General features: G+C 38.9%; 1 protein-coding gene across 2 annotated transcripts; it reads left to right on the top strand.

The window, feature by feature from the left end:
- The first annotated feature begins 684 nt into the window (after positions 1–684).
- Positions 685–27,137, top strand: BTBD3 (BTB domain containing 3). 2 transcript variants are annotated; one of them, XM_070732633.1, is made up of 5 exons: positions 685–948; positions 17,023–17,344; positions 17,829–17,919; positions 18,595–18,713; positions 24,902–27,137. In XM_070732633.1, the coding sequence occupies exons 2-5, from the start codon at positions 17,202–17,204 to the stop codon at positions 25,932–25,934; spliced, it is 1,386 nt and encodes a 461-aa protein (XP_070588734.1). In that variant the 5' UTR covers positions 685–948; positions 17,023–17,201; the 3' UTR covers positions 25,935–27,137. The 2 variants fall into 2 exon arrangements, with proteins under 2 accessions (XP_070588734.1, XP_070588733.1); XM_070732632.1 differs by lacking the exon at positions 685–948 and having other exon boundaries at positions 16,965–17,344.

Below are 27,137 nucleotides of genomic sequence, written 5' to 3'. Positions count from 1 at the left end.
TTTCCCATTGATTTTGCTTGTCGGGTTACAAAAGGTGATCACATGATCTCAGGACACTGTATCCACCATACATACAATCCAGTTGCCAGTTTCTGTTTGTGACCATGGCGGATGACACAACCGGGATTAAGTGTGAAAAAAACGGCCACCGGTCACTTTCTTTTCCTCCAGTGTCTTTTCAATAACTTTGAACGGTCATTAAATGAACCGTTGTTAAGTCAACGACCACCTTGCTTCAGGATCGGAGGTTACAGAACCGCAAGGCGGTGTGTCCATAGCCATCGAGCCTCTTTGCCAAACGGAATCGCCCAAAAGAACCGGCAGCGCGAAACATGTAAGCAGAGTATTTTACTATGTGTATACCCAGTAAAAACCCTCATTGTGTATTGGACAAAACCAATCAATAAAAAATAAAAAATAACAATAATAGTAGTAGTAGTAGTAGTAGTAGTAGTAGTAGTAGCAGCAGCAGCAATGATTATGATGATGAAGCTAAATCGCGCCTGTTGGACAGACACAACCGCACCCTGAGGGACTGAGACCGCCTGCTTTGCCGCCAAAAGCCCGCTAGAGAGCAAAGGAAAGGCGGGCATGAGATGTGCTTTAGCCCCGGTCTCCCCCCCCCATCCCGCCCTCTCAACCTTCAGGTTAGATCAGCGGCCACGGCGACAAAACCCTCCCACCCTGCCCCCAAAACCCCTGCTTTAGCAACGCAAGGTTTTCCATGTCCCGAATCGCCTCGTTAAAATAGCCCCGCGCTCCGTCCCGCTTTCCCCCCCTACTTCCAGCAACGGGAGCGGGCACGTGCAGATGGCGGGCGCGCTCCCGCGGCCGAACCCAGCCAGCCAGCCACCCCTTCCCCAACCCTCCCCTCCCTCCGCCCGGGGAAGGGACCCGCCGCCGTCTGCGGGAAAAGAGGAGGAGGAGGACGGCGGGGCCAGCGAGATGGTAGGTTGCGGAGGCGGGCTGGCGTGCGCCGCGGTCTCCCCCCCCCCCTCCCGCCGCGCGCTCGGCCTTGGCTTCAGGGAAGTCTCGGGCGGCGGCGGCTGCAGTCGTGTGCGGAGAAGAGCGAGGAGGCGAGGCCTCGGCTCGGCCGGAAAATGGCGGGTCCTGGGAAGCCTCGGCGGAGAGGGGCAGATAGGGCTGAGGACGGGGGAGTGGAGGCTGAAGGGCAGTTCCTTTGGGGAGCAGGAGGCCTTCTTCCGTTCCCTTCGGGGATTCCCCCCCCCTTCTTTTTGGTCCAGCAAAGGGCCTAGTTTTCCTTTGGCCAGGCTCCTCTTTAGTGAGGCTGCAGGTGGGCACCTCTGCCGGACTGGGACAAGCTGCTGCGGGATTGTTTGGTGCATGAGTGGTGGGAATCTGAATAAGACCAAATTGAGGAAAAATTTTTAAAGGAAACAATGAAATGGATGGGAAGCAGCCTGCAATCCTGATGGATTAACCTGCAGTTCCCAGCATGCACTGCCCCTGGCTATGCTTTCTGGGCATAGCAGGTCTCCCCGATTTAACGCTGGAGCTCTGGCTGGCAGCAGCGGTTGGAATGCAGGGTTGCAGGCTAAATTCTGCCCACCGACAGCAATTCGATCCTTATCTGCTCAAGGTTGACTCAGCCTCCTGTCGTTCAGATATTGTTGAAATGAGGGCCCAGATTGTGGGGGCGGGGGGTGGGGGGTGGCGATAGGCTGACTCTGTAAAACCGCTTTGAGAGGGCTGAAAAAACACCTGTGAAGTGGTATATGAGTCTAAGTGCTGTTGCTATTAACAGTGGTGATCAGGCCTGGCAGGACTTTTAAAGTGCAACATGATGTGACCCTGTCAATGGTGCAGCCCTTCCATCAGCCATTATTAAGTGAGTCCTATGCAGACCAGTGTCCAGAAGTCGCTATTTGCAACCTTCTGCTGGCTTCTCCATTAGTTTTGCTTTTCAGAAGTTGGCAGCGAAGATGGCAAATGGTCATCCCATGATCATGGGCTGCTTCAGCTGTTGCAGTTGCAAGCTGGCAGCTGCAAGGATGCTGCGACTGCTGCAGTTATGAAGACCACCTCCATTTAGTGCCATTGTAACTTTCAATGCCTAAAGTTTCAACACTGAACTTGATGAATAAATGGTATGTTCAAAGAGCACTAGCCGTATAATCAGCAAGACCATCAGGGCCATCTTGCAGCATGTTCCAGTATCTTTCTCACAAAACTTCACATAAAGCGAGACACAAAAGTAATGGGGAAAAATGGTGTTCCAAGATATGGCGTCATTCAAGTGCATTGACATGTGTTTGTACATTTTTAGAGCCCTATTTTAAGCGCTAGGCTGATAAACATGTTTACTTCCTTGCCTCGTTTTCTGTTTTCATTAAAAGCAGTTTCTCAATCTTTTTCACAGTTGTATTTCTAGTATGAAAGCCTGTTGGATATAGTGCTTAAGGCACTGAGCCAGAAACTGGGAGACTCTGAGTTCTTGTCCTACTTTTGGTGACCTTGGACCAGTCATTCTTTTTTAGCCCTAGAAAGGAGTCCATTGCAAACCACTTCCAAAAATCTTGCCAAAAAACCTGCAGGGACTGCTCCAGGAAATGGCCACCATTTATATACTAGCATTTTTATGATATTGGCTACAATAGATACACCCAAATTAAACCCTTGCCCTAGGGATGAGAATCGTTCACCAGTTTCATGCAATTTTATATGCCCAACTTTATTCCTATTTATTTGGGGTAAGGGGGTTAGACAGTAGTTAATGACAACTTTGACCAAGAGTAATGGCTATTGCAAGTACATTATTAGTGGAAGGTAGGATGCACAACTAGAATAACTACAAACTCTACAGTAAATATGAGAGCATAAAGAAGTTTGTTTGCACAATTTCCAAGCACTTATGATTGAAAGAAACTTTAACATGTTTCCAGACCTTTGATGGAAATTACCGTATTTTTCGCTCTATAAGACGCACCTGCTGATAAGACACACCTAGATTTTAGAGGAGGAAAATAGAAAAAAAATATTTTGAGCCAAAAAGTGGGCTAAAATATTTATTACAATAACAGAATAACTTAACAGCTGGGAAGCGGGTTTGGGGGGGTGCTGGGAAGCCCCCCAGGCCGGCTGCGATCTTTTAAAACAGCCGCGCCGCTTCTCAGCTGACTCCTGAAGCGCGGAAGTTCGCCTTTGGCTTTTGGCTTCAGGAGTCAGCTGGGAAGTGGCGCGGCTGTTTTAAAAGATCGCAGCCGGCCTGGGGGGCTTTCCAGCACCCCCCCCCGAACCCCCAACTCGGAACCTCGTTCAGACGATTCCCCCCCCCCTGTCCCCATCCCTGTGCCCCCTCTGCTCCAGCGCCTCCCCCCCTTTCCCTGCCTGCATCTTCGCTCCATAAGACGGGGCTGATTTTTCATCATAGTTTGGGAGGAAAAAAACTGCGTCTTATGGAGCGAAAAATACGGTAACTGCAGTATGACAGCACAAATCTCAAACTAGCACCTGTTTTTTCGCATAAAGTGAATACACACGAAGCAAGGAAAACGTATGTGTCAGTAATGACTTACTTTCATCTTTTCCGCACATAAAAGCCAGCATGTTAAGGAGAAAGATACCATAAAATCCCTTTTTTCATATTGCTATTTGGTTATTTGGTATATAGATATAATTATTAGGAGCAGTAGTAATTGACTCATCATTTTCAGCTCCAGTATAGGTTGTGAAGGCTAGGCCATGAAAATTAATATGTTAGGGAAAAACTAGGTCAATCCTGCTAGCACTGGGCTGCAAAAACCCAGGTGGATCACTAAGAGTTGAGTTTTCTATATCTCTTTTCTGGCATGTGATATTTTTCCCAGTGTGGTGCAATCCAGATCTGGCAGCACTAATCAGAATGGAATTATATTGGTGTTGTCACATGTACTGGGCATTGTAATTCAGCAACTTTTGTAGGGTCAGTGTTTTCTCCTTTCTGCAATATATAGTATATATATATTGCAGAAATTATATTGCAGAAATTATATATATATGGCCAGAACAAGGCTGAAATATATCTATTCTGGTCTCCCTTAATTTTCAAATTCAGCAAAAACATGTGACACACACACACACACACACACACACACAAACACACACACACACACACATATCCTTTCTGCAATATGTATTATATGTCATCAGAAAGAGTATATAGACTTATCTCTCTCCTTTGCTAACCTAAAGTTAGTCTATTTTATAATGTTTCTTCTATATTGTGACTTATGTATAGATTTAAGATGAGGATAATGAGTTGTATCTTCCCATACTAAAGTTTATTGTAAGCAAGGAATATATTTTGAGATATCTTGGACGCTGACATCTCTTACGTACAGAATCTTAGTGTATCCCCATCATCTTCGTTTTATCTTTTTAGAATCAATCAGTTGTTACCTATCTATTGGCATCCTTCAATCTATCAGTTTGAAGATCCCCCCCCTTTTTTTTTCTTGTCTCATTTGCATCTTCAGTATCTTTTCAGATATTGTATATACCGGGTTTTTGTCTTTTTTAACAATTCTTTGAAACTCTTTGTTATATTTGTTCCAGAGATCTTTATATTTCTTGACTTTGGCTTTTCTTCTTGGAAATGTTGGGGAGACCCAAAAACGGGACAAGTGATAAAAGCAGTACAGTATTATGCAGTACCATTAGCTTCTACTGAATAACAACAACAACAGCAGCAGCAGAGTTTGAAGGGGACTTGGAGGTCTTCTAGTCCAACCCCCTGTTTAGGCAGGAAATCCTACATTACTTCAGACAAATGGCTATCCAACATCTTTTTTAAAACTTCCAGTATTGGAATATTCACAACTTCTGGAGGCAAGCTGTTCTACTGGTTAATTTATTTATTTATTAGATTTGTATGCTGCCCCTCTCTGAGGACTCGGAGCGGCTAATTGTTCTAACTGTCAGGAATTTTTTCTTTAGTTCTAAGGTACTTCTCTCCTTGTTTTGTTTCCATCCATTGCTTCTTGTTCTATTCTCAGGTGCTTTGGAGAATAGTTTGACTTCATCTTCTTTGTGGCAACCCCTGAGATATTGGAACACTGCTATCATGTCTCCCCTGGTCCTTCTTTTCATTAAATGATATACCCAGTTCCTGTAACCGTTCTTCATATGTTTTAGCCTCCAGTCCCCTAATCATAAATTTTGTATGTGCATCATAATACATTGCATGCAAATTACACAAGAGGTGGAATTTACATTGCAATGTCTTTTTTGGACTTTTAATGAAAGTAGTAAACTCCATATATCCTGTGCCCATTGTTTCCTTAGTTTTTTTCTTGAATACAATAAGAATGTGTAGATTGACATTTACTACTGTAGATCTATACTTACTACTTCCTACACGCTGACTTGCATAAAAATGGGCAACAATGTTTATTTTAAAAAATATTAAATTATAATAAAAAACAATGGGAAAACAGCTCTGTGGTCACCTACTAAAATTAGTCAATTTAAATTAGAATGTGTCATTGGAAACATCATTGGTTCTTTAAAAAAACTTTTGAGGTGTTGATCTAGTAAATTAATAGAGCAGGTGGCAATCTCATTTACATCCCTTTCAATTAACACCTCTCCCAAACCTGAAGATAAACAAAACAATTGGGTTCGTGATGATATACTATCTTCCATTTCTATGCGGCAATCTTTGTTGTTGTTCAAATTTATTTAATTTTTCTCTAGGAATTGCCACTACCTTATCTAGCAACAATAAGCAATACTGTATTTTTTTTTGCAGCTTGTAAACAGACATAAGTGTATTTCTTTTGGGGATTTATTTGCTGTTCTAACCTAGGGGTGTACGGCTTTAAAAAGGGAGGGGATGACTTAGACTTGAATTTTATCATTAGAATAATAAGACACATTAACATATACATGCACATAACAATATGCATACAATAGAATTCAACAAACCAGCTCAACTATCAGACTTAGTATTTTTAGTGCATATTAGAGCTCAAGACACACAGAATATAAGATAATGATATTATCGCTACAGAACATTGCACACTAAGACAACGACACAAGAACAGTTTTTTCCCTGAATGCCATCACTCTACTAAACAAATAATTCCCTCAACATTGTCAGACTTTTTACTAAATCTGCACTTCTATTTCTACTAGTTTTTCTCATCATTCCTATCATCCTTTTCCTCCCACTTAGGACTGTATGACTGTAACTTGTTTCTTGTATCCTGAGATTTTTATTAATATTGATTGTTTCTTCATTGCTTATTTGACCCCTGTGACAATCATTAAGTGTTGTACCACATGATTCTTGACAAATGTATATTTTTCTTCTATGTATGCTGAGAGCATATGCACCAAGACAAATTCCTTGTGTGTCCAATCGCACTTGGCCAATGAAGAATTCTCTTCTATTCTATTCTACTCTATATTCCAAAAAATATTAAGAATTATGATAATAAAGGGGCAATCACATTAGTGTACAGGGAAGACAAATTTGCTGTATCACCTTCAAAACACCAAGAAAAACAACAAAGATGTGTCTAATAACTGTAAACTTGCCTAATCAGAAGAAATTACATTGGCCAAAGTTTTTGTGCTAGATTTCAACAGTGGTTTGTCCTTATCTTCTTAATACTGGGAAAGAGTGATTTGCCCAAATTTACTCAAATTTGGGCCTCAAGCATGACTAAGTTCATAGTCTCCCATATTCTATCCTGATGCCTTAAGTACCACACCAAACTGGTTCAGTTAATTTGACTACACAAATACAATATTTGGTTGAAAATACTAAATACACTATATTTAGTTTATATTTTACTGTTTTCCAAATGCCTCCTGAAAAATGTTAGCATTTGTTTTTGCATCTATTGCAATGCTAATAATATAAAAGTGCAGTGAATGAACAGTCCTTTGGTTTATGCAATTTAAATAGTACAGTACTGGAGATACTGTCAAGTCCAGTGGGTTGAAAGTAAATGTATACTAGAATAGAATAGAATAGAATAGAATTCTTTATTGGCCAAGTGTGATGGACACACAAGGAATTTGTCTTGGTGCATATGGTCTCAGTGTATATAAAAGACATAAAAGAAAAGATACATTTGTCAAGAATCATAAGGTACAATACTTAATGATAATCATAAAGTACAAATAAACAATCAAGCCACATTAGGAAATAGTCAATATACTGTAAATCGTAAGGATGCAAGCAACAAGTTACTGTCACACAATCATAAGTGGAAGGAGATGGGTGATAGGAATGATGAGAAGACTAATAGCAATAGTAATGCAGCCTTAATGAATAGTTTGACAGTGATGAGGGAATTTTTTTCTTTTTCTTTTCTTTTTGCAGAGTGATGGCATTCAGGGGGAAAAATCTGTTCTTGTGTCTCATTGTCTTGGTGTGCAGTGCTCTATAGCCTCGTTTTGGGGGTAGGAATTGAAACAATTTATGTCCAGGATGTGAGGTGTCTGTAAATATTTTCATGGCCCTCTTTTTGACTCGTGCAGTATACAGGTCCTCAATAGAAGGCAGGTTGGCAGTAATTGTTTTTTCTGCACTTTTCTGATTATCCTCTGAAGTCTGTGTCTGTCTTGTTGGGTTGCAGAACCGAACCAGTTATAGAAGTGGAGAAGACAGACAGACTCCTTGGGCAATTTGAGCTTCCTGAGTTGGTGCAGAAAGAACATGTTGTGCTTAAATCTCATTAAATTAAATTACTTATTAAATCTCAATATTAGGACTGAAATCTTAAATAAAAGTGGAACTTCTATCTTCATCAGATAAATTATTTCCTTGCATAATGAGAGAATGGTGTTCCCATGTGCATGGCAGGTTGTTTTGTTTCTTTAACTGGGTTTTGTGTCAAGAAATGATTTGAATTTAAGGCTTCCCCTGAGACAGCTTCCCCAAATTTGTGATTACAATTACCCTGGAGTGCAGCTTGCAGAATTTCCATCAAAAAGTTTTAGTATACAGTATTATGAAATAGTGCAATTCTTCTCCCTCTGCTGGAGCCTGAAGGAAGAACAGTTGCCATTCATACAAGCTCCAAAATTACTGCGTGCCTCACAATTTAAAATAATATAATGTGTACAAACAAAGTAAACATCCATAAAGGTAATGCATTAAATGTAGAAAACAATTCCATCAAGGGGACAACATCCATCTTATCACGGAAAGATTTCTCATTAGAAGTATTGGTATATTTGCTTATCCAAAGGATTTAAAAATATGACAGTCCAGAATAAGAGTCATAGTTGGAAGCTTTCAGCCAATGTTTAAGTTTTGAAATGGTAGACCTAATTTTAGTATGGTAATACCTGATAATATCCCTTTAGTAATCTGGTTAGTTGTGTATTCTGCATGCAGGCTAAGTATTGTCTGAAACTTAAAATTAGCGCTGGCAATTTTGTGATTAATTTCTAAACATTTCTGTATTAAGAAACTGCTTAATAAATATACAGTTCCTTTTTTCTCATCCAGATCTAGATTCTGTTAAATTGCAGTATTCTGTTGGAAATGACCATAACATTTTGATATTATTCATCAAAATAATAATGGCAGGGGCTATGTATAAAGGCAATACATGGTAATATTTTGAGGATTTTTGAAAGATTATCCCACTCATTGCTCCCACTAGCTTGGGCTGTATGCAGTTATTTACTACCATTTACTCTTATTGAACTTAGGCTCACAACAGAATAAGACTTCCCATGCTTAATTTCAATACTGTGCGTTGTATTACACTTAATCAAATGGTCCTTAACTTCTGGTAGGGATAAAAAAAATCATTGTTGAGCAGTCATTAAGTGAAGCATCTGATTTTACAATCTTTTTGCTACCATCTCTAAGTGAATCACCCATTGTTACAGAACACCCCCCCCTACACACACACACGCACGCACGCACACATATGCACACACTTTACAGTCTGTTTCTGTCGCTCCCCTCTGGGAGAGGGTTTCAAAGTACTGTATCTATAGCAGGACTACCAGATTCTGTATCACCTTTTGTTCCTTATGCCATCTGTCTAGTAAATTCTCAATATTATTTTTTCTTGCCATGTACATGATTATATCAGAATTAGACACTATTGGTTCTTTGTGTCATAATGTATAAAAGTATATGCATATCAATCTATCTAGTTGTGTTTATGTAGTGTATATTGGAGGTAATGGCCGTTTGAGAGCTGTATGCAACAAAATTTCATTTTAATGTAGGCTGATTAGTGTACATTCAAAGTGAGAATAAAGTCATTCTAGCTCTAAGTCACATTTGTTAAATGAGACATCGTGCAACTACAACTTTTTACCACTTGCCAGCTTTGCATGTTGGAAATTGGCTGGAAAGGTTGCAAATGGGGATCACATTGCTGCAGGATGCTAACTGTTCATAAGTGTCAGCCAGTTGAAAAGTACCCAGATTGCAGTCATATGATGTTGCAATAGTCATAAATGCAAAGGCTTAAGACACATCTTAAATGAGGATTTAAAAGTGATGTAAGTCGCTTTTTTCAGGACTAGCATAATTTTGAACTTATTTGGTCATAGGTCAAGGATTTTGGGTATCTTTAGTGTCATGAGGATCCTTTCAAATTTAATTGATATTTTGCACCAGCTAAGGTGTAAAAGTAGCATTTCTGAACAATATTTTCCCAAAATAATACATTGATATTATTTTGAATATGATAAATTCAGTTGATTGCAGTGTAGTATAAAGGTTTGTGGCATGAAAAAATGACTCTTTTATCTAACAGTGCAATCCTACTGAGAAGCTAATTCCATGAACTTGGCTGGATCATACCAAACCTGAAGTGAAGCCGATGACGGCTTTTGCTTTAAAATGTTTATGGACTTTAATGAAAACAATTCTTGAGTTATATAATGCTAAATCTGTTTTGTTCCAGTATTTGTTTCTGAAATTAATAGTTGTCTTTCCCCTTAATTGTATTGTCAGGAAACAAATTATGCATAACTAGCACTATAAGTGTTTTCTGGCAATTTTGTCAAATACACAATGGAAAGATAAGTGCATTCTTATTCTGGTACAATCATGCAGCATAATAATGAGACTTAAAAAATATTATTCTATTCCAGTTGGTGCTGTCTTGTGGAACAGGATGATTGTAAGCTAATTAGTCCATGAGCAGTTTCGATTCTGAAAGTTTCATATTTGTGCTACTCAAGTTTTCCAAGTGTGGATATTTCTAAAGGAGGCACGGACTGTTCAGAAGAAAGGGAATAGTATGGGAATTAATATAGAACAATGCTAGATGAATAGTCAGAATAGAAGGAACGTATCATATAAACAAAGGTTATTTTAGATGTCAGACTGAAACAGAAAAATATTGATGGAGATTCTCAGTTATCCAAATCATGGCTGTCTCAGGTGCTTTTTCAACAGGCAACTTGTTTTTTTTAAAAGCTTCTCATCCAAGAAGTTTCAGCTCTGACTGGATGGTGGAAAATGGAAGGATTTATATAACTTTTATATAATTTATATAACTTACAAAAACAGTTGATGCAAATGACCAGCTGTCTGTAAAGAGTATAAATCCTTCCATTCCCCACCATATAGTCAGAAATGAAGAAGTTTCTTGGATGAGAAGCAAAACATCTTCTAAGAAAAAAAAGAAAGTCCAGTTTGCTTTGAAAAAAGCATTTTTGGGAGAATGAAGAAAAAGCATTCATGCTGGTTGGGAACATATAAGGAGTAGAAACACGTCAAAAGTTGTTGATTAAAGAAGTCAGTAGAAAGTTATTTTACAATTAGTATGCAAAGCCTTTTAGAAATATATCATTGTTTTAATATAGAAGAATGTATATAAGATGAAAGTTCTGAAAGTAGTTGAAGTAAAATGATTGAAAACATAGGAGGGATCAATAAAACACAGTGAATTTTAAATATAGTACTAATGGGAAAACAAATCTATTAAAAAAAACATTCACTCTCTGCTTCCAAAGGAAAATAAATTCTGAACAGAAAGATCATAAGCCTGTGATGGCAGAAATTCAAAAAAGGAAGGACAGACTTTCAGATATGGAATTGTAGAGTTTTGACAAAAAGTTTTTTTTTTTTTTTTTGGTGACATGTGGCCTTATAATCATTTTGAAATCCTCTTAATGTTTGGCAGGGTTCATATGTGAAAAATGGTCCTTCAAGGTCCATTTTAAAGCGTGAGGTTTCAAAGGTCATAACTAGTACTTTCAATTGGGGCTGGAAAAAGATTATACTGACATGTTCCTTCCTGGGACCCCACACCAATCAATAAAACACATTGAGCTGAATTTTAAAACGAATCAACTGTAGTATGCACAACGTTGATATGTAGCTTGTGCATGTTCTACCATACCAAGATCTGCCCTCGCTATATGTGTGATGACTGAAGTGTTTCTGACATTGGGTGTCACCTAAGTGTCAAAGCTGAACCCAAGAGTATCCCGACTGAAAAATCCATGTTCTCCAGGGGGAATATGCTCTTATTATTTCTAGATTGGTTACTCTGGTCTGGGAGAATTGTCTTATCTTAGCAGGATTAAATTTCAGTTTAAAAGAGAGACTGACTCTGTTGCCATTTCATTCGCTGTTTGTAATCTTATTTATTGATTAGATATTTTAAATCCGACCTTTATTTACTTTATTAATAACTCAAGGTGGTGAGCATACCCTTCCTCCTCCTATTTTCCTTACAACAACAGCCCACAAAAATAATATGATAACCATGACAGATGTACATTTTCTTAATATTCCATCAATCAATCTATCAAAAGGATTTAATTAATTAATTAATTAATTAATTAATTTAGTTAGTTAGTTAGTTATTCAATTTTTTTATGCCGCCCTTCTCCTTAGACCCAGGGTGGCTTACAACATGTTAGCAATAGCACTTTTTAACAGACAAGCCTATTTCCCCCACAATCCGGGTCCTCATTTTACCCACCTTGGAAGGATGGAAGGCTGAGTCAATCTTGAGCCGGTGATGAGATTTGGATTTAACATTTTATATTTATGGATTGGATAGTGATAATTGATTGGTAACAAAATATGTCCAATCTATATTCTGTTCTAAATGTGGTACAGATAGTCTTCAACTAACAACTATTTGTTTATGGACCATTTGATGTTACAGCAACACTGAAAAAAAAAGTGACATACAATAATTTTTCACATGTGTGACTATTGCAGCATCCTTGTCATGGGATCAGAATTTAGGCACTTGGCAATCAGCACGTACAGTTTAGTCCTCAACTTACAACGGTAAATTTAGGGACTATTTGAAGTTCCAATGGCATTGAAGAAAGTGATTTATGACCATTTTTCACCCTTTTGACCATTGCAGCATGCCCATGGTCATGTGATTTACATTTGGATGCTTGATAACTGGCTCACATTTATGAAGGTTGCAGCGTTTTGGGGTCACGTGATCCTCTATTATGACCTTGCGAGAAGCAAAGTCAATGTTGTAAAATGGGACAAAGCTCACTTAACAAATTTCTCACTTAGCTACATAAATGTCGAGCTCTATTGTGGTCGTATGTTGAAGATTGTCTGTATTTAGGACAGTTGCAGTGTCCCAGGGGCATGTGATTGCCTGACAAGCAAAGTCAATGGGGAAACCGGATTCAGAGCCAACTTAACAACTGTGGCATGTAAAGTTGTAAAATGGGGCAAAACCCACGCAACAACTATCTTGCTTAGCAATGGAAATTTGGGCTTCCATTGCTAATATGTGGAAGTTATTTCTTATTTGTGGGAATGACATTATTGCTCTCTCTCACACACACACATATCACACTGATCTTTTAATAATACACTATAAGGATAGTGTCCAAAATCTTGAACTGTGTACTTAGAGGAGTCCGTTAATGAAAACAAGATATCCCACGCAATTACCGTATATACTCGAGTATAAGCCGACCCGAGTATAAGCCGAGGCACCAATTTTTGCCACAAAAACTGGGAAAACGTATTGACCCGAGTATAAGCCGAGGTTAGAAAATGCAGTGGCTACTGGTAACTTATAAAAATGGAAAACAATAAAATTACATTGAGACATGTTTTAGAATATTTATTTTAAAGAAAACCAGTAAACTAGCTCTGTAAATTTAAAAGAGGGTAAACAAATTAACAATATTAACAATAAATTAAAAAGTAAAAAAAGTAGCTCGATCAGGAACAAAGCTAAAACCTAACAGTTAAAATCCTTCAAAACTGGATTCCTTCTCATCATTAATTGGATTTACATTATTGTTCTGTTTTTATATATGCTGTGAGCCACCCTGAGTCCTTGGAGAGGGATTGCATACAAATCCAATTAAATAAACAAACAAACAAACAAACAAATAAATAAGTGTATCCAAAGAAGAGCTTCAGCATTAGCTGCTGTGAGGTTATCAGCATAGAAAACCAGATAGATAGATAGATAGATAGATAGATAGATAGATAGATAGATAGATAGATAGATATAGATAGAAAGATAGATAGACAGATAGACAGACACACAGACAGATAGAAAAATAGATAGATAGATAGATAGAAATAGATACAGATAGATAGATAGATAGATAGATAGAAAGAAAAATAGATAGATAGAAAAATAGATAGATAGAAAGATAGAAAAATAGATAGATAGAAATAGATACAGATAGATAGATAGATGATAGATAGATAGACAGATAGATATAGATAGAAAGATAGATAGACAGACAGACAGACAGAAAAATAGATAGATAGATAGATAGATAGATAGATAGAAATAGATACAGATAGATAGATAGATAGAAAAATAGATAGATAGAAAAATAGATAGATAGAAAAATAGACAGATAGAAAAAGAATTCCTGTCTAGCTCTGCCTCATAACACATTATTAGATCCTATCCAAGCAAGGACAGCAACTACCACAAAATACCATTTTTTAAACAGTTTAAATCCTTTCAAAGGAGGGGGAGGAGAATCTGACAGCAGGGGGCCTTTTTAATCCGACTAAGGGTAATGCAGATAGAGCAAAGAATAGTTACTCACCATTGCTTTTTCCCTCTCTCGGTTGGAGCAAATGGCTGCCTCATTTGCTTGAGGCAGGGAGAGGAACTACGGCGTGCCAGAGGGGACAAAAGCTGGTGCCTCCTCGCTCTGGCTCAAGCAATGGCGCCCTCGTGTGGTGACTTTGTCAATGACCCGAGTATAAGCCGAGGCTGTGTTTTTCAGCCCATTTTTGGGGCTAAAAAACTCGGCTTATACTCGAGTATATACGGTACCCATTACTTAGTATATTCTGCACAGGAAGGTAGGTTTGCATTCCAATATTATGTAAATCTGTAGGATTATGGATAATTGTATTTGCAATCTATATATAGTGATGCACTATGTCCTTGCTTTTGTTCTCTCATTTAAATTCTTGAAGTGATTAAGGAAATGCATATTAAAAAAAACCACTACAGCAGTAATAGGCAAGACATCTTCTCTTGTTGCTTAACATTATAACTAGCAAAAACAAATGGTCCTTTCCCCATTTAATTTGTATGCCATTTTGATATTGAGTTGACCATCGTGTATCCAAATAGATCATTATATTAACTAGGCAGTTACAGCTCTTGGCCAGAATGGCTTATAGGATTGTCCAGTATAGGTAGTCCTCGACTTATGACCACAACTGAGCCCAAAATTTCTGTTACTAAGTGAGACAGTTGTTAAAGTGAGTTTTGACCCATTTACATCATTACTTGCACAGATGTTAAGTGATTCATTGCTGTTGTTAAGTTAGCAGCATAGTTTTTCAGTGAATCCGAGATCCCCATTGACTTTTGTCAGAAGGTCGCAAAAGGTGATCACATGATCTCTCGACACTGCAACTGTCAGAAATAAGAGTCAGTTGCCAAGCATCTAAATTTTGATTGCATGTATGTCTGTGTGTATGTTTGGTTTTATAATAAGGGTTTTTAGTTGTTTTATTATTGGATTGTCACATGCTGTTTTTATCATTGTTGTTAGCCGCCCCGAGTCTATGAAGGGGGGCGGCATACAAATCCAATAAATTATTATTATTAATTATTATGATCATGGAGATGTGGTAATGGCCATAGGTATGAAAAATAGCCAGAAGTCACTTTTTTCAGTGCTGAGTAACAACTCACTAATTAAGCTGTTGTAAATCGCAAGCTACCCGTACAGGTTTATATTTGAAACGTAGGGTATTGTATTTATGTAAATATGTACTGCAGTATTAAGATGCTAAAAGTAAAGCAGCTAAGCCCTTATGGAAGCCAACAGGCTGCTTGTTCAAATACCCTTCCTCCAGCTAGTTTTTCCCCTCTTTTACTTTTAAATTCCATACACCAAAGTTTATTATTTAGCAATAGCATTTTATCTCTTTGTGTGCTTTCTTCATTCCAATGATACCTTACGTAGAGAAATTAAAATATGGTGAAGCATATGCTGCAATGAGAATCTAACTCCTGGGTCTAGGACTCATTGGTTGCAGGAACAGAACCTGACCTTAACTTAACCAAATGGCTTCTTCCTCTGGTCTGATTGTGTGACATCCTGTTATATGTGGAGATGCTGTCCTTCTGCCTCGGCTTGAATGCTCACAGCAGCTCTTTCCGCAGTTCAAATCTTACGGTGTTAATCTGCCATTATCTGAGGGAAGCGAAATGATTAAAAGTGTGGGCCATCTGTGCAGATCCTGTCATTTGTTCAGTAGTTATATAATTTCCTTACTACTCTCTGTGTTCTGGACCACTTTTGCAATTACATTCCAATGGAACTGTAATTATATTAGTTCAAAAACGATGGTCTGTTTGCATGTGAAATTTTTTTTTCTCTAAACAATTTATATATAAATAATTTGATTTATGTGTATTCGGCCTACACTTGTAAGATCCTTTTCAATAGAAGCTTTGCAATTATCTTTGGCATAGTTTTGTCTAATTAGCCTGTACTTAGTGATTTGAGATGTCTGTCAAAGACTGTTAGCAGAAAACATAGTGAGTTAAAAACTAATGTGGTGACCTCATCTCTGTTCGGTAAGGCTCTGGAATACAAATGTTTGAAGAAAGAGCGCTGAAATTGTATCAGTCCATTTTATCCTGCAAATTAATTGGCTTTCACATGGATACCAATTCCATTTAACCATTTTCATTATGGGAGGGAAAGGCGGGGGGAGGGGAGAAAAAAAATCAGCACTGCATTATTTGGCTTATCGCATCTGTTTGAAAACATTTTTCTCAGTGTTTTTTTTTAAACAAACACACACACACTCAGAATGGTGCTGTTTCTTCTCTGAAATTATTTTCCTCCCTGCTCCAATGCGAGGCATGAAGTCACATTCATTAGTTCAAGCACTTACATAAAAGCGCACATGCAATTTGCATGTGCTCTGTCGCTTCTTACTTTTCAAAACGATGCGAAGTGCGGCTGCGATAGCTGGCTCTTTAATATTTGGGCACTGTACCGTCTACAATAGGTGTCACTGTGCTGCTAGTCCAATTGTTACTGGTGACTTCAGCGATTGGGCTAGGATGCTGCTCGTCTGGCTCCATCTGCAGGGCTCTAATGCCTCCTGTGTGCAGATCCCTTCAGCACACAAGTTGAGGCAGCCGACGAGCAGAGGCAGCTCACATCTTTCCTCTCCCATTTGCTTTGCCAAAGCTTAGCGGTTTCAGGTGATTCAGCCTCCAGATCTTTGGAGGTGTGGAGGGGAGAGAGAGAGAGAGAGGTGGAGGGAAAAGCTCAGGCAAGCAAATGAAGAAGGGGATCACAATGGGGAGACGCTTAACCAGTCAAGCCCTGGATCAAACTTAAAAGCCGATCTCTTATTCAGCACCCTGCAAAAAGGTCACCTTGTCTTTGCTGGGGGGGGGGGGGGAAAGAAGGAAAAAGAAAGAAGCATACACTCTCAGCTTTGCTGCTCTTTTATTTGTACCTCCTGCGCCCCTCTGTTTACCAAGTAAGGCTCTGTGCTTACACAGACAGAGATACTCATGGTAGATGACAAGGGAAAGAACATGAAATGTCTCACCTTCTTCTTGATGCTTCCAGAGACAGTTAAGAACAGGTCCAAGAAAAGCTCGAAGAAGGTAAACAGTAGTAGCAGCAGCAGCAGCAGTAGCAGCAGTAGCAGCATTGGCGTCGGAAGCAGCGGCAGCAGCAGCAGCAATAGCAAATTACCTCCAGTGTGCTATGAAATCATTACCTTGAAGACTAAAAAGAAGAAAAAGATGGCTGCTGATATTTTCCCCCGAAAGAAACCGGCTAACAGTAACACAACTGCTGCCCAGCAGTATCACCAGCAAAATATCAATAACAACAATATTATTCCAGCTCCCAACTGGCAAGGGCTTTATCCCACCATCCGAGAAAGGTAAGGAAGTTTGGCTCTATTGCTTTCTGGAGTTTACATGTCCTGGAGCAGCATGCAATTAAATGTTTGATTAGCACTGGATGGTTCGTTAAAACTGAGAAAAGGGAAAATGTTTCTCCTTTCCAACAGTGTCTTTAGATAATGAAAATTATATTCTCATACAAGCCATTTTAACTTCATAGTTGTTTGCGCTCAGAACAAGAAAAAAAGTATTTTCTATGTATTAACTTTCAGATGTTTGTACAGCTTGGCACATTCACTTTGCTGAAAGTTTTGCTCAAAGTTTTTTGTAATGGTATCCTTATTTTAAAAACACTGAACCTTGAGGTGTTTAATTTATCATTGCTTTCTGTTTTAATTTTCTCAGTTACCGTAGATATTTAATGAAATCCTTTAAAGAGCTTCCAAGAAAATGAGTTGCACGTGTTGGGAGGTAAAGCTTGATGCTAAACACTCCCAATTAATATATTGCTTCTGTTTATAGAAATGCAGTGATGTTCAACAACGACTTGATGGCAGATGTTCATTTTGTGGTTGGGCCACCAGGTGGGACCCAGCGATTACCAGGACACAAAGTAAGCAAGAACTGCAGTAGCAGGTCTGACGTGGGAGTTTGAGGGGAATATCTACAATTCCTACTTTTAAATTCATATAAATGGCTTGAATCCTGGAACTGGTATAGTTAGAAATACTGTTAAATAACTTTGCCTGTGAAATGTTGTAATAATTTCCATTCTAGTTAACACATTTTTGCAATTCTGGTAGAAGATCTGTTGCAGAATTGTATGTGTGATTTGTGACACTATCCCGATGTTCCTCCAGATTGCTACCCCCCCACACACACAATTAGTTCTAATTCTTACAAAAATCCTATGATATAGTCTGAGATATAATCTTAGCCAAGGTTGCTGCAAGAGTGGGGCTTGATAAGCCTACTTTGCCCAAGCACCTTCTAAGTGCTGTAAGATGGACTTCAGTTCTAATAATAGTAATTGATAATGGTAGCTAGAGGTGAGTGCAATCGTAGTCCATCGGATAAGGAGGGCACAAGATGCGGATGCCTGTTCCAAAATGCCACAGCTGCTTGGCTCTCAGCATGAATTTCTTAAGCTCTTTTAGGAAAGCAATAGATATATTGAAGAACTAAGCCTTCTAGTTAGTGTGTGTGTGTGTTTGTGTGTATACACTTATCTCTATATATATTAATAGCATAAGCTAATATTTTCTTTTTGTTGAAAAACACCCCGCAGTATGTCTTAGCTGTTGGAAGCTCTGTGTTCCATGCAATGTTTTACGGAGAGCTTGCTGAGGATAAAGATGAAATCCGTATCCCAGATGTGGAGCCTCCTGCTTTCCTTGCTATGCTAAAGTAAGCAAGCATCTTCCTTCAGTTGCTGGAAATAAATTAGAAGTGAATTGGTTTTTCTGCTCTAGAAATGTCAGTGTTTTAAAAAGTTGTGTATCGTTATAAAAAGAAATACTCCATCGTTGCTCCAAAAAAGGGTCCCTATGTTAGTTTAAATTTTTTTAATTTGCAAATGTTATATTTTCCCTGTCTTGCCCACTACATTTTGCATGTTGTTTATAACTTTGGGGCAAACTGTTAATATATTATACATTAAAGGAGAGATACGATAAGCTTAAAAGCATGGAAAGAAAATTCAAATCAATAATTTCAAATGTATATCTTGATAAAAATATTTGCATTATGTCTTTTGGTAAAGCCCACAGTGCTTTCCCATTCCTCTTCAGTGCAATTGTCATAACATAAATCTGTGAAATGAATTCATCATGATAGTATTTTTTCCTATCAGCTGCATAAAATCTAAAATGTTAATAACAATTTGTTTCTCCAAATATATTTGAGACATTTTAACATGGGACTGAAGATAGAACATGCGTTTTTCTTTTTTTAGCGGTTCTTCACTCCATCTGGCTTGCTTCTCTTGTGTGATGAGTGGGATGTAAAGAAAAACAAGTTGCTTTCTTACTGTGCTTGCCATAAATTCAATTAGAAGGTGTAGCTGAAAAGATTTATTATTATTTGGAAACGTGTATCGATTTGTGCTCTGGTTCATTTTTTAAAAATCGTATTATGACTTAACAATGTGGGAGTTGGTTCCTCCCCCAACTTTGGATAGCTATTTCTTAGCTATTAATGTCTTAATTAAATTGTCTGGATGATAACAAAACAAGCACTTTGTAACTTCCTTAAAATCAAGTGCTTCATCAGTTACCACACAGTGTGTGAGGAACTTGAAAGGAACTTATACAAAGTAGGATAACCAGCAATAAGATGTCATTGTGTCATGACATGTGGCTTCACATTGAGAATTCCCAAAGTTGATTCTGATTGTAAAATTTAAATGTAAGTGCTAGTTTAATTTCTAAGATTGCCAGCATTGCCATATATTTAGATAATAAACATGAACTTTAGCTAAATATCTTTAGGGAAACTTTTTGATAGTTACATTTTCATTGAAACTGAAGTACTGCTTGATTGACTTCAACAACACCATAATGCTCTATGTTGCAAGTATTAGGAAATGTATTTGGTGAGATACGATTGGCATGTTCCAATGTATAAAAGTACCATACTTCTATAGTAGATTTCAGGATTTTTCTGGAATCTTCAGCAGTGCTCTTGATTATATTTCTTATGTGTACTGTACTAAAAACCTGCAGTTACATGTTTTTTTGTCCAATAAAACATAATTCCATGAATTTGAATTGCATGTTAACAGCTTTTCCAAACCAGAGCGCCTGCAAATATATTAGAGAACCACAACTTTCCAAATTCCCAGCCATCCTGAGACTGATTTTGTATAAGAGAAATTTTGCTAAGCTTCAGCTTGGCAAACTTTTTTTTTTTTAATTGCTATTTTCCAACATTGGAGGTAATATAGGAGCCGGGGTGGCGCAGCAGGTAGAGTGCTGTACTGCAGGCCACTGAAGCTGACTGTAGATCTGAAGGTCAGCGGTTCAAATCTCATCACCGGCTCAAGGTTGACTCAGCCTTCCATCCTTCCGAGGTGGGTAAAATGAGGACCCGGATTGTGGGGGCAATAGCCTAGCTCTGTTAAAAAGTGCTATTGCTAACATGTTGTAAGCCGCCCTGAGTCTAAGGAGAAGGGCGGCATAAAAATTGAATAAATAAATAAATAAAAATCAGAGAGGGACTCTCCATTTTCTGCAGGCATAAATGAGGGGCCTGAATCAAGCCTGTCTTGGAGAAACAGATGCTGAATGCCTCATTTCATGGTCTTATGCTTGCTATAGTAGATTGCTTCTGCAGATGTAGTGGGAGATTTCCCAGTAGCAGAGCTCTCTCCATCAGCAAAAGCTATCAAAGAGGCATCTTCACCAAATTCTAATTTGGTGGATTAGCAGATAATAATCCATGCTTAGGAATGTTCAATTGAAAGCCCCACTTTCTACTCAAGTGAATGTTTCCTCTTACCAGGCTTTTACTTCATTGACTTTGTATTCTGGGAAAGCCTTAGGTTGGTGGTATAGGTTGCAAGAGCGTCAGTGTTCAATGTAGAGGTTAGGAGTGCCCTAGAAATAAATAAATAGTGCCCGGTAGCAGGAAAACAAGGCATACAAGTGGAATTCTTTTTAATAAGAATTTACCTGAAATTGGCATTTCTTCTTTGATGCTTTTCCCACTTCCAGATAGCAACATAATGTTTAAAAGGTTGTATGGTTGTCTTCATTTTTTCCCATTAGGAAATCCAGTAGCGCTCAAGCAAATTTCAACACCAGATTCTCCCATCTTTTTCTGTAACTATTAAGAATGGAATGGAATGGAATAGAATAGAATAGGCCAAGTGTGATTGGAGACACAAGAAATTTGTCTTCAGTGCTTTCTTTAAATCATATTTCCTATTCTAATCTGCAGAACTTGTATACAATTTAAATCTGTGCAACATGGCCATGGATTACATAAGATTGTGCAAAGCTAAGATGAAAACTTTTGCAAGGGAAGAATATTTTCTCTGTTCACATCTTCCAAACAAATTGCCATGTTCCTGTTAGCCTCATGGCTAGATTTAGAAGTCAGAAAATGACAAGCACCAGAAAAAAAGTGTACTTTACAGCAAACATTTTGAAGCACAGCTCACTAGGGAATACCCCCTCCCTCCTCCCTCACTTCAAGTTTAGTTATTTCCCCTGAGAGGGCAAATTGGAGCATTTCTCATAAATGTGAATGTAGACAGTGATAGAACAAGGTCTCTGAACCACTTGAATTCACAAGGAAGAAAAACTGGTTAGGATAGAAACAACCTAACACTGTTCCTTGAGTGTTCTGAAACTATGATAACGGCTATAAGAACTCTATTAGATTAAACACCTAATGGGGGAGAAGAAGAAATTAATTGAATGTCTTGCCAAATTCGACAGTCACTCGGGAAATTATTGTTGTCTTCCCACTCCTCCTGGAGTTCAGAAGTATTAATAGAGTAAGCTTCCACTAAATCAACTAAGAATGCAGAAAGGCATTGAATGCCTATTTACTCTTTTTAAAGCCACCTAAGCCCAGGAGTCTTTGTATTGTCTTGTGGCAGAACAATCCATATGACTGAGTAGCTGAAGTATCTCTTGTTGGGGGTTGAACATTGTTATTAATTCCCTTCCTCACCACCACCCTCCCCCAGTGTAACTTTCACAGTAATTTACCATAGTGGAAAATTTATGGAGCTGCCAGAGCTTTAGTTTATTAATTGGTTGTGCAGGGAATTAAAGCTGCAGTTTTTATTAGATTGTTTCTGTCATGATGGCTGCATTCATAAGAAAGTTAACTCTGTGTTTCTATTAACCATGATCCGCCGAATATGCCAAATCAGTCTCTCCCATGAGCAAAAATCAAGTCTTGATTTGTAACTTGGACTGGACATAACTGTATGTTCAGCTTTTTTACTATTAGCAAGTTGCAAAGAGGGGGTCTGTGCATCGGTGTGCTATCCTCAATAGGGTTTTTTTTCAAATAAAAGCAAACCTTTTTCTTCTTCCCCTCCTTGGGATGTCCAGCGGTAAATTAATTAAGAAACCAAACGGCAATGGAATGTTTCTCTGATGGACTTTGTACCACCATGACAGCCATGGACCTGACTCAAGTAGTTCAGGGTCCGATTCACGAGGATGGACACACACCCGACATGGTATTCGTCTCGGAGCAATTGGGTAATGGTCTGAGACTAAGGGGCGATTGAGCTTAATTAGTAGTTTTTACAAGTAGTCCTTGGCTAACTTCCATTAGTTCAACGATTTTCTGCACTCCTGCAGTCGCATGATTACAATCTGGTCACTTGGCTGCCTAGCTCACAATAACAACGTTGCAGGAATCGTGGTTATCGCCATTTGCAACCTTCCCTGCTGGCTTCCCCACAAGCAAAGTCAATGGGGAAGCTGGCAGGAAAAGTCATTCTGGTAATTTCCCTGGGTTTTCCTGCATTCATGCTACAGCACCTCATGGCCTCCACCCCATGGCCTTTTTATACTTGCACATCCTACCTCCTGCACTCTGCTGCACTAAGCCTTCCATCCCATGACCTTTCTGCACTTTGCTACACCATCTACCCCATTTTCTTCCTGCACTTGCATGATGCCACAATATTCTCCCTCTACTGGGCTTTCCCACTCCCTGTAGCACTGCTTCCCACTTAATGAACCCCCACGCATCTTGGGGTTGCAATACCAAATGGGGCTACTGGGATTGTCACTAAGTGATACAATCACTTGATATACTTTACATCCACATTTCTTAGTGATGGCAATTCCACCTATAGTTCATTTAATACAATTTTATTTTTTATTTTATTTAGGTTATGTAGATTTGAGCAGGTATATTTCCATACATACATATGTGTATATAAGAGTATCACATGCCCAGACTTATGGCAGAGGGATTGGTTTCAATTGGAATTGGTAACTAAGTTTAACAAAGGAAGAAATTCAGCACTGCAAAAGTTCTTTTTTTTTAACCATCTAAATAGTTGTTTATTGTTACATAAGTAGGGAATTTTCTTAAACCCATATTGTCATTTTTGGGGAGGGGTTGTCAAATAGCATATTATTATGACCATGGACTATTATATGGAGATTTACACAGAGCAAGTTATAGAATCATGGCATTGTTCACCAAATCGATGCAAAAGATTTGTGATATTAAATGGGAGAATCCTTTTTTCCAGTCAGTTGCTATGGTCTTCAAATGGTTGGCTCACAACCACCTTTATTGGCTGACATACAAAAGAAGCCGTGCATGGGGAGATTTGTGAACAACATCTTAAAACATGTTGTTCCTATCAGAATGTATAAATCTTACATATTATTAAAAAGAACCATCCCACACAAATCACCATAAATCCTCTCTTTTCCCCCCTATTAGCTAGTGCATCCATGTAAGCATGCAACACTCTAACATTTTAACATTGTGGTCACTGTCAAACTATTTTGCCAGAAATAATAGCTGCTATGGTGGCTTCCCTTTAAATTTTTAGGTATTCCCTTTAAATTTTCCACCATTCAAAGCTAGGGAGGTAGGCTTGTCAAGTAAACTAGGTTAGCTCAGTCAGAATTGTACAGGAGATTAGTTTCGTTTTCTAATTGTATTTGTTTTATTCCTCTCTGCCTAAGCTCGATGTGAGGGTGAGGTACAAAGAAAGCAGGATGGGATTGTGGCTAAGAATGTAATGAGAAGCTCCTGTTAACTCACACTTGGATTTGTGAAAACAATGTCAGACTAATTTAAATTCATTTTGTCATGGCTTAAACAAGTCATGGCTGCTGCCTAAATGAATTTAGCCATATAAAAGAATCATCACTCAAATGTATGCAAGCCAACAATATATTACAGTATTGTGGAATTAAAAAAAAAAAACATTAAAGTTTGCCTTCTTCTGGTGATTTGCGGCATAGATTGTAAATTATCCTACACAAGTTTTGACATTCTTTAATTTATTAATTAATTTTTATTTATTTATTGGATTTATATGCTGCCCCTCTCCACAGACTCGGGGCGGCTAACAACAGTAATAAAACAGCATATAATAATAGTCCAATGCTAAAAACGATTAAAAACCCATTAATATAAAAACCAAACATCCATACGTACATACCATGCATAGAATTGTAAAGGCCTAGGGGAAAGAGTATCTCAATTCCCCCATGCCCGGCGGCAGAGGTGGGTTTTAAGCAGCTTACGAAAGGCAAGGAGGGTGGGGGCAATTCTAATCTCTGGGGGGAGTTGGTTCCAGAGGGCCGAGGCTGCCACAAAGAAGGCTCTTCCCCTGGGTCCCGCCAAGCGACATTGTTTAGTTGACGGGACCCGGAGAAGACCCACTCTGTGGGACCTAACTGGTCGCTGGGATTCGTGCAGCAGAAGGCGATCCCTGAGATAATTTTGGGAGGGTGTTATTTGATCAGTAATCTAAACTGTTATTGAATATTGCAATTGAGGGAATACACAGACATGTTCTTTCTATTTTTAGTTTATGTTATCACCCCTCCCATCTGCTAAAATATTAGAATGACGTGTGTATTTATTTATTACAGATACATTTATTGTGATGAAATTGACCTGGCTGCTGATACGGTTCTGGCAACTCTTTATGCTGCCAAAAAGTACATTGTTCCTCATCTCGCCCGGGCCTGTGTGAATTTCCTAGAGACGAGCCTGAGTGCAAAAAACGCTTGTGTGTTGCTTTCCCAGAGCTGCTTATTTGAGGAACCGGACCTGACTGAGCGTTGCTGGGAGGTAATCGATGCACAGGCCGAGCTGGCTCTGAAATCGGAAGGCTTCTGTGACATTGACTTCCAAACCCTTGAAAGCATTCTCGAAAGGGAGACCCTGAACGCCAAAGAGATTGTGGTTTTTGAAGCTGCCCTCAGTTGGGCTGAAATGGAGTGTCAACGGCAAGAGCTGCCTCCTAGCATTGAAAATAAGCGCAAAGTGCTTGGGAAGGCGCTCTATCTCATTCGCATACCCACCATGGCCCTGGATGACTTCGCCAATGGGGCTGCTCAGTCTGGTCTTCTGACTCTCAGCGAAACAAACGATATCTTCCTTTGGTACACAGCTGCCAAGAAACCAGAGCTGCAGTTTGTGAGCAATGCCCGCAAAGGCCTGGTCCCTCAGCGCTGTCATCGCTTCCAGTCATGTGCCTACCGCAGCAACCAATGGCGCTACAGGGGGCGGTGCGACAGCATCCAGTTTGCTGTTGACAAGAGAGTTTTCATTGCTGGCTTTGGACTCTATGGTTCCAGCTGCGGATCAGCAGAATACAGTGCTAAGATTGAACTCAAGCGGCAAGGCGTTATCCTTGGGCAAAACTTAAGCAAGTATTTCTCAGATGGATCTAGCAATACTTTCCCTGTGTGGTTTGAATATCCAGTGCAAATCGAACCAGATACCTTTTATACGGCCAGTGTGATTTTGGATGGTAATGAACTCAGCTATTTTGGGCAAGAAGGAATGACAGAAGTCCAATGTGGCAAAGTGACTGTGCAATTCCAGTGTTCTTCAGACAGCACCAATGGCACTGGGGTTCAGGGAGGGCAAATTCCAGAACTTATTTTTTATGCTTGAAGGAAAAGGTGGGTTCACAGAACACTCTGTGATTCCATGATGTATTGTGTCTGGTTTAGGCCAATTTCATGCTTAGCTTCTTGTCTGCAGGTATACAGTATATATATATATGGTCGGTTCAAGTAGGACACTCCTAAATGCAGTGAACAGTTTTAACTCTTGCTGTACTTTTTATTGTCTACATGTATTTCTTCTACTACGTGCCCCCAAGATAATGCTAGCAAATTAAGTGTTAAAGATTTTCAGCTTTAGCACAGATGGAATGCCTTATTAGTGAAGAAAGTTGTCATCCCCCCCCCCCCCCCCCCCATGCAGTGTGTGTCAAGGGACATAACTTGTCTGGTCTCTACTTTGCTGCTATTTCCTGTCATTTTGATTTATGATTTATTTATTTTTCCTCCTTCATGCTGTAGGCTTCTTGAACACCTCAGAATTAAAAGTGTCTTTAGTTTTTTGCCATTTGGATGCAAGACAAACTTAGAATCGAGCCTGGTTTAGCTGCAGCATCACCATGAGGTTTTCTGCAGGGAACTGTAGGGGGTCTTCAAATGCCAATCGTTTGAAGGCCATAGCAACTGATTGGAAAATATGTAAAGTTTGATTTGCCCTGAATTGCTTTGCAAACACTGGCATTTCGTATTTAGTTCAGGTTATGGAAGACAACAGCAAAAATTCAAGGTCTTTGGGGACAGTTGCTTTTTAATTAACCTTAACCTTTTCTTTTTTAAAAGAAAGAAAGCTCTTTTTCAAGGAAACTGTCGATGTTTTAAATACATTCATGCATTTTTGCTTGCCCAGGATTACTTCTGGGAAGCCTTCCCTAGTTGGTAGCCTTCCAGATGTATAAGTGCAGTTCCTGCTATTGCCAGAGTACATGCAGGACGGGAAAGGAAAGCCTTTCATACAAGGAGAGCCTATTCTGAAGTATTACATAATGGCATTTATGCTATTACAAAATCTCTCTTGATAGTTATTTTTCTTTTCAAGGGATTAAATACATTTCATTTAATCAAGTTTAATAGCCATTATTCTGGCTGCCTTTCATGCTTCATCTGTATTTTTTCCAGTGTCAGAAAAGGTGTAGCAAAAAGCAAATGATGGAGTTTTGTGAGTTTTATTTGTCCAAGTACTATTTTAAAGATACATGGGTTTTTTTGCAACTAGTAAAAATATGGATGTTTGAAGAATTTTAATTGTTAGAAA

The sequence above is a fragment of the Erythrolamprus reginae genome, chromosome 1 (assembly GCF_031021105.1).
Source record: "Erythrolamprus reginae isolate rEryReg1 chromosome 1, rEryReg1.hap1, whole genome shotgun sequence".
Lineage (NCBI taxonomy): Eukaryota > Metazoa > Chordata > Lepidosauria > Squamata > Dipsadidae > Erythrolamprus > Erythrolamprus reginae.
This window is presented reverse-complemented; position numbering and strand designations above follow the sequence as displayed.

Coding starts and splice junctions, on each gene's coding strand:
- BTBD3 (XM_070732632.1), top strand. CDS start 16,965: ATGGTAGATGACAAGGGAAAGAACATGAAATGTCTCACCTTCTTCTTG. Junction 17,345..17,828: donor TATCCCACCATCCGAGAAAG/GTAAGGAAGTTT, acceptor TTCTGTTTATAG/AAATGCAGTGATGTTCAACA. Junction 17,920..18,594: donor AGCGATTACCAGGACACAAA/GTAAGCAAGAAC, acceptor AACACCCCGCAG/TATGTCTTAGCTGTTGGAAG.